This window comes from Chrysochloris asiatica, unplaced genomic scaffold (assembly GCF_000296735.1).
Source record: "Chrysochloris asiatica unplaced genomic scaffold, ChrAsi1.0 scaffold00004, whole genome shotgun sequence".
Lineage (NCBI taxonomy): Eukaryota > Metazoa > Chordata > Mammalia > Afrosoricida > Chrysochloridae > Chrysochloris > Chrysochloris asiatica.
The window spans coordinates 24,041,428-24,053,169 of NW_006408522.1; the positions used below are offsets into that span (position 1 = coordinate 24,041,428).

The 11,742-nt window shown below is 35.8% G+C and overlaps 1 protein-coding gene across 1 annotated transcript in view; it reads left to right on the plus strand.

The window, feature by feature from the left end:
- ATP8B4 (ATPase, class I, type 8B, member 4) overlaps window positions 1–11,742 on the plus strand; it is a 266,323-nt gene that overhangs the window by 43,365 nt on the left and 211,216 nt on the right. The window contains exons 4-5 of the mRNA XM_006831865.1: window positions 382–480; window positions 5,413–5,474. Of these exons, the coding sequence (XP_006831928.1) occupies window positions 382–480; window positions 5,413–5,474 (161 nt within the window). The remainder of the gene's footprint in view (window positions 1–381; window positions 481–5,412; window positions 5,475–11,742) is intronic.

An 11,742-nucleotide genomic window follows, 5' to 3' on the forward strand; every position in this document is an offset into this window, starting at 1 on the left:
TAGCATAATTTAAATATTCAAAGTATCTCTTGTTTGGATTTGATGCAAAGAAGAATTGGTGAAATGTTAGAAGTTGAGGTGGCAAGCTAAGATAAAGGATGTTTAACATCATCATCTGTGAAAGATTTTAAGAAGCTTATTTTTCAACTTGCAATAAAAGTGTTACTTTTTGCTATATAACCTGAAAATTGGTTCAATTATGTTTCTATTCTGCATGTCTTGCAGCTGAATGCAAGCATTTGCATTGTTAAAAAGTCATTTTGTACAATTGAGTAAATAAAACTCCATTAATTTCTGCCGGGTCTTACAAAATTAAATGGTTGATTATGGAAGCTATCTTATCATTTTAAAAGCGCTAAGCTATTAAAATGCTTGTTTCAGCTGATTCCAGAAATCTCCTCCTTGACCTGGTTTACCACCATTGTGCCTTTGGTTCTAGTGATAACCATGACAGCTGTCAAAGATGCCACAGATGACTATGTGAGTATTTGCTCTTGAATATCGCTGAAGTCTCAATTTCATTTGGGGTTCCTTAGTAATAGAAAGTTGAACTCTGCTAGAAGTTTTTGAATGAAGCTTTTTTGTTCAATACCATAAAACCGTTTTGCTAATTGTTTGAAGATTAATACAGGGGTTGTAGATCCCGAGCATGTTTAAGCTAAAAGCAAGGACTCTTAAATAGTTAGTCTCACCCCTTCATTTTACAGATGAGGAAATTAAAGCCTGTAAAAAGTGAATGATTTGCTCATGATCACAAAGTCAATTAGTGATAAGACCAGAATTAGAACACAAATCTGTTTCAGCCCAGCGAATTATTGTTTATCTTATATTTGTCTTTTTCATAGGTTTGGGGAGTTGTTAGCTATTAGGCCCATTCACATCCTGTGCTCATTATAATCAGGAGTTGACAAAATCAAATACTAGTAGGTCTCAAGCAACTAATATAAACAATTAAAATATAAGTCAGTAGAGAGCTTTGAAGACTGCATACCCCAGTGAGGGTATTCAAATTTGAAGATTTGAAACACAGCCTTGGGGAGAACAAATATTCTGAATCTAGACTAGTTATACACTCACTCTGTGATTGTGTGTGTCCCACACTCCACTATCTGTAGGACAATGATTACATGCTTATATTCCCAGCCCAGGTATCTCCTCCAAGCTTCATACACATATCGTTTGTTGTTTATTTTTTACTTATCTGCATCTTTTATTTAAAGGAGCTCTGGTAGCATAATGGTTACAAGTTGGGCTGCTAACCTCAAGGTCAACAGTTGGAAACTACCAGCTATTCCATGGGAGAAAGATGAGGCTTTTTGCTCCTGTAAAGATTTGCAGCCTTGGAAATGCTATGTAGGGCTGCTATGGGTCAGAACTGACACCATGGCCTACCACCACCACTGCATCTTTTATTTAAAGTAGATTTCTTGGAGGTACCATATAGTTGTGTCACAATTTATAAAAATCAAATCTGGCCACCTCTGCCTTATAATTGGAATGTTTAGACTATTTACATTTAGTTTGACTGTTACTATTTTTAAGTTTAATTCAACCCTCTTGTTACTTTCTTTCTATATGCCTTGCCTATTCTTTGTTTCATTTTCAGCCTCCTTTTGGGTCAGTAAAGTATTTTTTGTGCTTCTATTTTGTCTTTATTTTTGGTTTAATAGATTTACTTATGTGTGTGTATGCATTTTCTCTAGTGTTCACAATATGCACCTATAATTTGTCACAGTCTACTTAGGGATGCCTTTTTGTGCTAAGTTATGTGGAGAATGAAAAAATGAAAAATAGACACTGAATTTTGTTTTTTTAAAAAAAATAAAAATTCAAGTTAAAATCAAGTAGGGCGCAATTAGACACATTCACAAGTAATAGTATTATGAGACAATGTTTTATAAGGGTAATAAGAGAAAAACCAAGTGTTGTTGTGGTAAGAGAGAGATGCACTTCAGTGATTATTGATGAGGGTATGAGAGAAAGAATTAAAGAAGGCTTCTTAAGGATAATCAGGATATTAGGAACCCAGACCTGTTAAGAGTAGAAAATGAGATAGATTTGTACTTACCAAGTTTGTTCATATGACTCTTTCTTATAGCTATTTTATGTACATTTTATTTGATAAATCAACAATGTGATGCAATTTATTTGCAATATTTTGTTATGCTACATAAGATTATCATGAGTTGGAGCTGACTTGAAGTCAATAACAACATGGCATATGTCTTCATGTCCCATATATCTGTAGGATATATAGGACATATCTCTCTTTGTTCTTGATAAAATGTCTGACTTATTTCATGGTGCATGTTGAATCTATTGTTGCATGGTGCACTTTTGAAGCTGGATTTTAGTAAACACGCAGGACCTTATCCAACTGTTGCATAATGCCACTTTAACATTGAATATTCCAGGAATCTACTTGTGAGTTTGTCATTGTTTGAGGTATTTTGAGAACTCCTTTTATAGAATTGTCCCCTTGGTCAGTTTACAAAATGCAGAAACAAGTCAATCTCACAAGCTCACGTTCACCTGTCTTTTAAAACAAAAATTCTTTATCAGATCAATCACAAACCTGATTTCTAAGAGTACCTTTTATATATTTCTAAACATAAGATACCGCTTCATGCCTTTTCAAAGGATGAAGCGCTCCATGCTCAGATGAAGGATATTGCAAAGAATGGGCTAAGTATTCCAAAATTAATTCTAGGAGAGAAAATTCCAACAATGATTCAAGCAGTGGCATATTTGAAGCAAATATGTGGTTTCTTCATGTTATCTGGTCTTTTAAGAAGACAGTATTCATTTAGACGCATTAGTGTTTCATATTGGATTTGAAGGTCTTATTTATTATATTTGTATTTCATTGAGTAAAAAGGTAAAAAACAACAATGTGGACTTTGGAGAAAGACATCTACCTTGTACTAGTAATGTGGCATGAAGCAAGCTGCTTAATTTCTCTACTTAATTTTCCTAGTAGTACCATGTAAAACACCCGACACAGAGCCTGATTCACAGTGGGCACACAATAAATGCTATTCTTCTGTTCCTCTCCTGTTCTGGAACAAGTCCCTTATAAGACTTCATGTCTCTTTCTAGAGTAGAAATTGACAAGAAGAGCCACTTGGATCCAAGACTACCATTGTCCCTTTAGACTCCATATGCTCTAATATCAAGACCTCTTAGCAAAGCTTGTGCAAAGGTCTAGTGGCCTCATGTTGAAGCTCAGTGAATGGACTGGTCAATTTTTTAAAAAAATTAGCTTTGTGTTTTTTGTGTGTAATGTATGAAGGTCAATTTCAGGGACTGTTTTTAGGTTAGATATAGATATGACTCAAGTCATGGTATTTTCAATCCAAGTTTGATAATAAAGGGATCATTTACACAGGGCGTGGATAAGAAATCGTATTTAAGCTTCTGGGATTGAAATATGAATGGCAATTCTGCTTCTGGGTTTGAAGAAGAAAAGAAAAAATAATTACCCGATTTGGAGCCTTCCTTGAAGTTTGCTTGACACCAATGGGGGTTTCTTTTGGCTTTCTGGTTTTTGTTTTGTTTTGTTTGCCAGTGCTACCTATTGGCCAAGCTCAACCAGGAGCCAGAGAGCAAAGACCACAGGACACAGGCAGAGTGGAGAAGGATCGGATGTGGATATGGAGGAACAGAGAAATATCCAGCATCCCACCAAACCATGCACTCAAATAAACTAGTGTTTTCCTTTCTCTTGTTCTATTTGGTGGGGAGGAGTCTGAATGTTAATGGAAATAGTGACATAATTTTACTTCTCAACCAATATTATTAACTATTTTCATGTTAACAAAATCTAAATATCCTTGTTTTCTTTCTTTCTTTTTGTAATATCCATGAGCGTAGACCTAACATTCTCTGTGCTTTATGTACCAGGCATGTTGTTGTTGTTGTTGAGTGCCATTGAGTTGATTTGGACTCATAGTGACCGTATAGAATAGAGTAGAACTGCCCCAGAGGTTTCCTAGGCTGAATTTTTATAGAAGCAGCTCCCAGAACTATTCCCCATAGAGTCGCTGGTAATTTTGAACCTCCAACCTTTGGTTTAGCTTCTAAGAGTTTCATCTTTGCACCACCGGGTCTCCTTTTACAAGACTTCAGATAATGGAAAGATTGGTATGGATTTGGAAAGGGTGCAGAAAATGGGAAGAGCAGGTTGAAGCACTTTGTGTATGTTTTTAAAATAAAATTTAAATTTATATAAAAAAGGAAAGGGCATAGTCCTGGGGTGATTGGTGGCCTGGTGGTTGTATGCCACTGAGTAAGTTTCCACCTATAACAACCCTTTTATAGGTTTTAAAGATTACCGAGGCTATAAATCTTTACAGGAGTAGAAAGCTTCTGGTAGATTCAACCTACTGACCTTGCAGTTAACAGTCCAGCTCATAACCTACTACACTATCAGGGTGGTGCTGTGGGCTAATGCGATGGACTGCAAAGTTGGTTTGAACTGCAAGGTGGGTGGTTCAAGCTCACCAGCTGCTCCTTGGAAACCCTATACAGGGTCACTATGGGTCAGAACCGACTCGACGTCACTAAACAACAAACAACAACAATCAGGGCTCTTTAGGTCCTGGTGATTACAACTTATGAAATAAAAGTCTCAGGTCTGCTGATACTACTTCTGTTCATGTATTTAGGTTAGTTTGCTGAAATAACACCTGACTTCTACTTTAACTTACTACTATCTGATTTTGACAACTCATGTAGGAAGTCTTATTTGAATGGCTGCTAATTTATGAGTCTAGTAGAAGGTCCTACTATTTAAGATATTTACATTACTGGAATTATACAATAAGCAATAAGATTACTTAGGCTTAAAAACACAAATCCACTTCAAATGTGGTTCAGTATTGCATTTGATTTCTGTTTTAAATGCTCAGCATTTCATAAGATCACTGTTAGCAATTAGAACTTCTGGGGAATAAAAATACATGTTGTTACAAGTAATTTCTTGACTTCAAAGGAATCCATAAAACAGAATGAGCGATGTTCCAAAGAAGTATTGAGTACATATGTGAGAGAAATGGATGCCCCATCCTTGTTAAAGACATCAAAATTAATATATGGTTCTCTCTGGAGCCATGTGGCAGAGTCAGGAGCATACTGTCTTTTTAGAAGCAACTAAAAATGTGTGAGAACTGGAAGAACATTTGCCTAGACTTGTTCCAATGCTGACACAGAGAATGAGGTATAATGAGAATGGTCTTGGTCAGGGTTAGAACACATGGAATTGGGTTCAAGTTGAGTATAAACTGTATTCATCTTGGATTGAAGGCAATATTGTCCAGAGGGATAAACACCGAGTATTTCCAGTGGTGTCCCTGATTATGCTGACAAAAAATGATTTTAATATGTTTTCTCTCAACTGCTTTGGTTTTTCAGTTTCGTCACAAGAGTGATAATCAAGTGAATAATCGGCAATCTGAAGTGCTCATTGACAGCAAGTAAGAAATATACTCTCAATTATTTTAAGATTTTTGGGACCAAAAAGTAGGTGTTGACTTTTTATAGCTTTCTCTTTTAAATACACATGTATTTATTTTCCTCTGTAATATATTAACAATTAGAATGCAATTCTATTTTATCTTCATGGCTCATTTGTAAATTCCGCAAATGTTTTTGCTACTCACTCAACTTCTGCTTTTCTCGGGGTTTCTTTCATGAAACATTTATCATTGTCACTTTTCCAGGTCTAATACTATTTAGGATTGGCACACAGTGAGTTTTTTTGTGTGTAGTAGATGTTTCAGAAGGATTTGACTGAATTATTTAATTTGGTCATTTCTCGGGAATGTTCCTAGAGAGACTTCTAATGCATTACTATGCCAAGTGATACTAATAAGAATGGTGTAGTCTCTTGATAGCTGAAATTTAGAATGAATTATCTTTCATAATGCACAATTTCGGGGGAAGGTGGTGGTGGGTAGGAATAAAGAGTGAGGGTTAGGGTTGGCACTATGACTTGATCTAGGCTAGGCCTGTTGTTGTGTTTAAGTGCTGTTGTGTTGGTTCTGATTTGTAGCAACCCAGTATAGGGTTTCTGAGGCATGGTTGCTGAGTTTGAACCATCAACCTTGTGGTTCAAACAGACCTTGCAGTCCAGTGCATTATCCTTTAGCTCCATACCAGGACTCCAGGCTAGGCCTAGGCCTACGTTTATTATTAGGTTTATGGTTAGCAGTAAGGTTAGTGTTAAGGGTAAGGGTTGGGCTAGGGGTAGGGGCAGGTGTAAGGCTTGGTCTAGTTTTTAGAGTTACAGTTAAGTATATTTTATTATTTCTTTTCTTGAATTCTATTTGGTTTTCTTTTCATTTAGGAGTTCTGCAACTACATGAGTCCCTCTTTTGACTTTATAGTATCTGTTTGTTGAGACTGTATCTTGTGTTTTCTATTTTCAGTATTATAGGACTGTTTTCCTTTGCATACTTCTATATATGGATTGAGTCTAGGTGATATTGTCATGTATGTTAGTCTCAGGTTTTCCACTGTTGTTGCTTCTCTGTCCAAAGAACTTCCTTTAGTGTATTTTTTAAGGTTGGTCTGCTTTTTACAAATTCTTTCCATTTCTGTTTGTCAGAAGGTGACCTAATATATTTTTTAAATGTTTTAATGTGAATTGAGTTGAAGGTTTACAGAGCAGATCATCAGTTTTGCATTCAATAAATCACATTGTTTGCTTCATTACAATGATTGCAATCCCCTTAATATACCATCAGTTAACAGTATTTACCTGTATTCACTTTAACTATTGCATTTCTCCCTGTATCTCCTACTACCGTCATGTTTCCTCTGCCAGCCTCCCTCTTATTGTATATTGTCTGCCCTGTCCCATGTTAATATGTATTTACTCTCTATCCTTTGAATAATTTCCCTTCCCTGATCTACCCCTAACTATCATAGAATGTTTATTTTATCAAAAAAGCCTTATCTTGATTTTTACAACTGTGGTCTCCTGAAATATTTGCCCTGTGATTGGCTAATTTCACTCAGCATAATGTCTTCCATGTTGTGAGGTGTTTTGCAGATTCATTATTATTCTTCTGCGTCCCTTAGTATTCCACTGCGTGTATGCACCAAAGTTTGTTTAACTATTATTCTGACTATGGGCCTTTAAGTTTTCTCCTTTTTGCTATTGTGGATGATGCTGCAAAGAACATGGTATACATATATCTATTCTTGTCATGGTTTTTATTTCTTGAAGACATGTACCAAATAAAGGGATTGCTGGGTCATACAACATTTCTATTTTCAACTTTTTAAGAAAGTGCATACCATTTTCCACAGTGATGGAAATCTCACCAGAAGTATAAAAAAATCTCAGTCTCTCCACACCTCACCAGTATTTGTTGTTTTCTTGAACTTTACTATTAATGTGGAAGCAAGATGATATCTCATTGTTGTTTTGATTTGCATATTTCTAATGGCTAATTTTCAATAACCTCATATGCATGTGAAAGTTGGACAGTCAATAAGGAAGACCATAGAAGAATTGATGCTTTTGAGTTATGGTTTTGGAGGACAATATTGAAAGTGCCATGGGCTGCCAAACATATCTGTGTTGGAAGAAGTGCAGTCAGAGTGCTCCTTGGAGGCCAAGATGGCCAAACTTGTCTCTCATACTTTGGACATATTGTCAGGAGGGGCCAGTCACTGGAGAAGGATATCATGTTTGGTAAGATAGAGGGTCACAGTAAAAGAGGAAGACCCCCAGCAAGATGGATTAGTCAAGTGGCAGCATCAATGGGCTCACACGTGGCAACAATAGTGAGGTTAGCCCAGGATTAGGCAGTGTTGCGTTCTGCTATGCATAAGGTCGCTATGAGTCGGCACCAACTCTATGGCACCTAACAACAACAACAACAACAACAACAATGGCTAATGATCTTGAGCATTTGTTCATATGCTTGTTGGTCTCTTTGGTGAAGTGTCTGTTCATGGCCTCTGCCCATTTTAAAATTAGATTATTTTTCATCTTTTTGTTGAGACATTCAAATATTCTATAAATTTTAGAGAGCAGTTCTTTGTCTGACATGTCATTGCCAAACATTTTTTTTCCCAGACTGGGTTTTTTCTTTTTTGGCTCTTTTAATGAAATCTTTTGATGCACTTTAGTGTCTCATTTTTAGTAGGTCCCGTCATCTATTTTGTCTTCTGTTTGTGTGTGTTTCAGTTATGTCTAATAGTGTATTTAATGTATCAGAGCCCCTAATTTTGCCCTTATTTTTTCAGTGATGATCTTTATAGTCCTAGACTATAAATTTAGGTCTTTAATCCATGTTGAATTCATTTTTATATATGGCCTGAGATATGGGTCTTGCTTCATTTTTCTGAAAATGGACTTCCAATTTTGCCAGCAACTTTTGTTGAAGAGATACCTCTTTCCCACTTAATGCATTTTGGGCCTTTATTGAAGATCAATTGACGATGTTGTTGTTAGTTGCCACTGAATTGGTTTTGACTCATAGTGACCCTGTATAAGAGTTTCCAAGGATCAGTTGGTGGGTATGACCCTCCAATCTTGTGGTTAACAGTCCAGTGCTGAACCTACAGTGTCAGGTCTCCAAATCAATGAGCACCCCTGGGTGGGCTCAATCATCAGCCTTTTAATTCTGCTGGCACCATTTTTTGAAGAGACTACTTCTTCCTCATTTAATGTGTTTTGTTCCTTGTCAAAGGTAAACTGAGCATAGATGGATAGATATATTTCTGGATTCTCAATTTTTTCCATTAATCTATGTGCCTTTCATTGTACCAGTATCACATTCTTTTGACTACTATGGTTGTGTAGTAGATTTTGAAATCAAGAAGTGAGAGGCCTCCGACTCTCTTCTTTTTTTAATATTGCTTTGTTTATCTGAAGTCTCTTTCCTTCCCAGATAAAGTTAGTAATTAGTTTTGCCATGCCATTAAAGAATGTTGGAATCTGGATTTGGATTGCATTATATCAATAGATTTCATTGGGAAAATGACCCACTTTTGCTGTCATGTTTGATGGACAGTTTTGCTGGATATGATTTCTACATGGCAATTTTTTCTTTAAGAGTTTTATATACGTCATTCCATTGTCTTCTTGGCCACATAGTTTCTGCTGAGAAATCAGAATTTAGTCTTATTAGTTCTTATTTTTATTCTTATTAGTTATCCTTTGTAGGTAATTTTCTATTTTTTCTGAGCTGCTCTCAGAAATCTTTCCTTGTCTTTGGTTTTGAAAACTTTGATTATATTATATCTTAGTGTTTTTTTTTTTTTGAGGGGTCTATACTTTTTGGAGTTCATTCAGTTTCTGGAATATCTGTCTTCTCACCTTTCATGATGTTAGGAAGTTTTCTTTCAACAACTCTTGGACAATATTCCTTATCGGTTTGCTTTGCCACAATCTATTCTAGAATTACTATCACACACAAGTTCTTCCTCTTGATAGTGGTCCACATAAATCTTATGTTTCTTTCAGACTTATTTTTGTTATTTTCTTCTAATTGCTCCTCTGGTAGATGAATATTGAGAAATTTGCCTTCAAGCTCAGTAATTTGGCTTTCCATTGACTCAATTCTATTTCTTTGACCTTTCAGTGTCATATGGATTTCTGATGTATTAGTGTTAATCTTCTGACTCTGATTGTTGTTTTTGAATGGTTCACATTTTTTAAAAATTGATTTTGCCTCTTTCCTGAATTCCTCTAATGTTTTGTCCATGTTTTCCTTGATTTCATCTGCAGTTTTCTCTATCATTTTTTAAGTGGTTGAAGTTAACTTTGTATTCTTTTAGATTCCTTATCAGGTAGCTCCAATATAATTTCTGGTGTTATATTTTCTGACTTTGCATTTTGATCACTTATTTGAGGCACTCTGTTTTGTTTCTTTGTGTAAGCTGAAATTGTCTGTTTTCTCCAAAACATTGTGGTGTCATATTTATATATGATTGACAATTGTATATTGGCATATTCTCTGGCACTTACCATCTGTCTCCCAGTGGACGTGGTAGAGTCAGAAAGCATGAACACAGTTCTCTGTACACTGTTTGTGTAGCATAGTGCAGGCTATCTTCTTGGGTTCACATACCTCCAGAAGCAGGGGAGCCATGCCCAGTGCCTGAACTCAGGCAGAGCAGAGCCTGTGCAGGAGATAGCTTGTCTGATCCATGGGAAGTATTGAGTAAATGGTAAAGACTGACTAAGGGTTAGGGGAGGGTTCAAAAATTTTGTGGAAAATGAGTTAAAAGACAATGAAATTTGTTCATGAAGTTTTTGAGGCCCCTCTCATATGAGGGTGTTTTAGTTTCCTTGTATTGCACACAAGGTTTTAAGAACAGAAATTTGTTATCTCCTAGTTCTGAAGGCTAGAAGATCCTTCCTTATCCTTTTTAGCTTCTGGTAGTCCCAGGTGTTTCTTGGCATTCCTTGGCTTACAGATGTCTCCTCATCTTGTAGTGTCTTTCTGCTGTAATTCTGTTCTCTCCTTTTATAAAATTCCACTTATGAAAGATTAGAATCCATCCCACTTCTATATTACCTCATTAGCTTAACTGATAGTATCTTTAAAGGAAGAACCTATTTCCAAACAAGGTCGAATTCACAGGTACAGGGGTCAGGATTTCACCTTATCTTCCGAGGGACACATTTGTTCATAGCAGAGAGGGACTTCGAAAGTTTCTGCAGAAGTCATCTAATCTAATGTTCCTCAACATGGGCTGCACGTTAAGCAAACTGATGCCCTGGTGACACCCCAGAGCCACTTAATAAGGATCTCACTAAATAAGGTGAATTCCTCATGTTTAAAACAATGTTTTCAAGATAATTCTGTGTAATAGGGTTGAGAGCCTTGGTTGTTGTTAGATGTTGACCAGTCAATTCCAACTCATAGCTACCATACGCACAACAGAATGAAACACTGCTTGCTGTTGCACCAATCTTTAATGAAAGCTACTTCTTTGTCCAGAATTATCTCTCTATGCTTATTTCTCTCTAATTTTAACTGATATCTAGGGGAAGGATTTCCATTTACTTGTACAATAGTAGACATATATTTTTACAGAATAAATATTCTTAAAAAGGAATAATTTTGCAATGCATTTTGACGTCCCCCCCCCCAAAAAAAAAAAAAATTGTTCTAGGTCTCATTTCTTTAGTCAAACACACACATGTTTGGTCAGTCAATAATTTGTTTGCTGTATATATTTTTTTGTTCCTTCTGAAACATTCCTTCAATGTAAATGTTTCCAATTCTTGTTTTTTTTTGTACTTTACCCTATAAGACAAACATATATTATTGTTCTCAAAGCTGAATAATTTTCCAATTTTCACATATTTATACAGCTTTCCACTTTTGTGGTCATATTCTATAAAATCATATGAAGTTTACACATGGAGAGGAACATAGAGATCCTGTGCTGTCCAATATGGAGCTGCTGAACTGAACACTTGAAATTTGGCTAGCCCAAATTAAGCTGTGCTATAAGTGTAAAATATACATTGGATTTTAAAGACTTGTTACCCCCAAAAAAGAATGTGAAATATATTGTTAATAATTTGTTTTATATTGACCTCATTTTAAGATTCAAATATTTTATATATGCCAAGTCAAATGTATTTAAATTAACTATTACTATTAAACATCAGTGAAGACAAGACCAGGGGCAGACTGTGGAACATACCATCAATTACTGATATGCAAATTCAAATTAAAGCTGAAGAAAATGAAAACAAATCTACGAGAG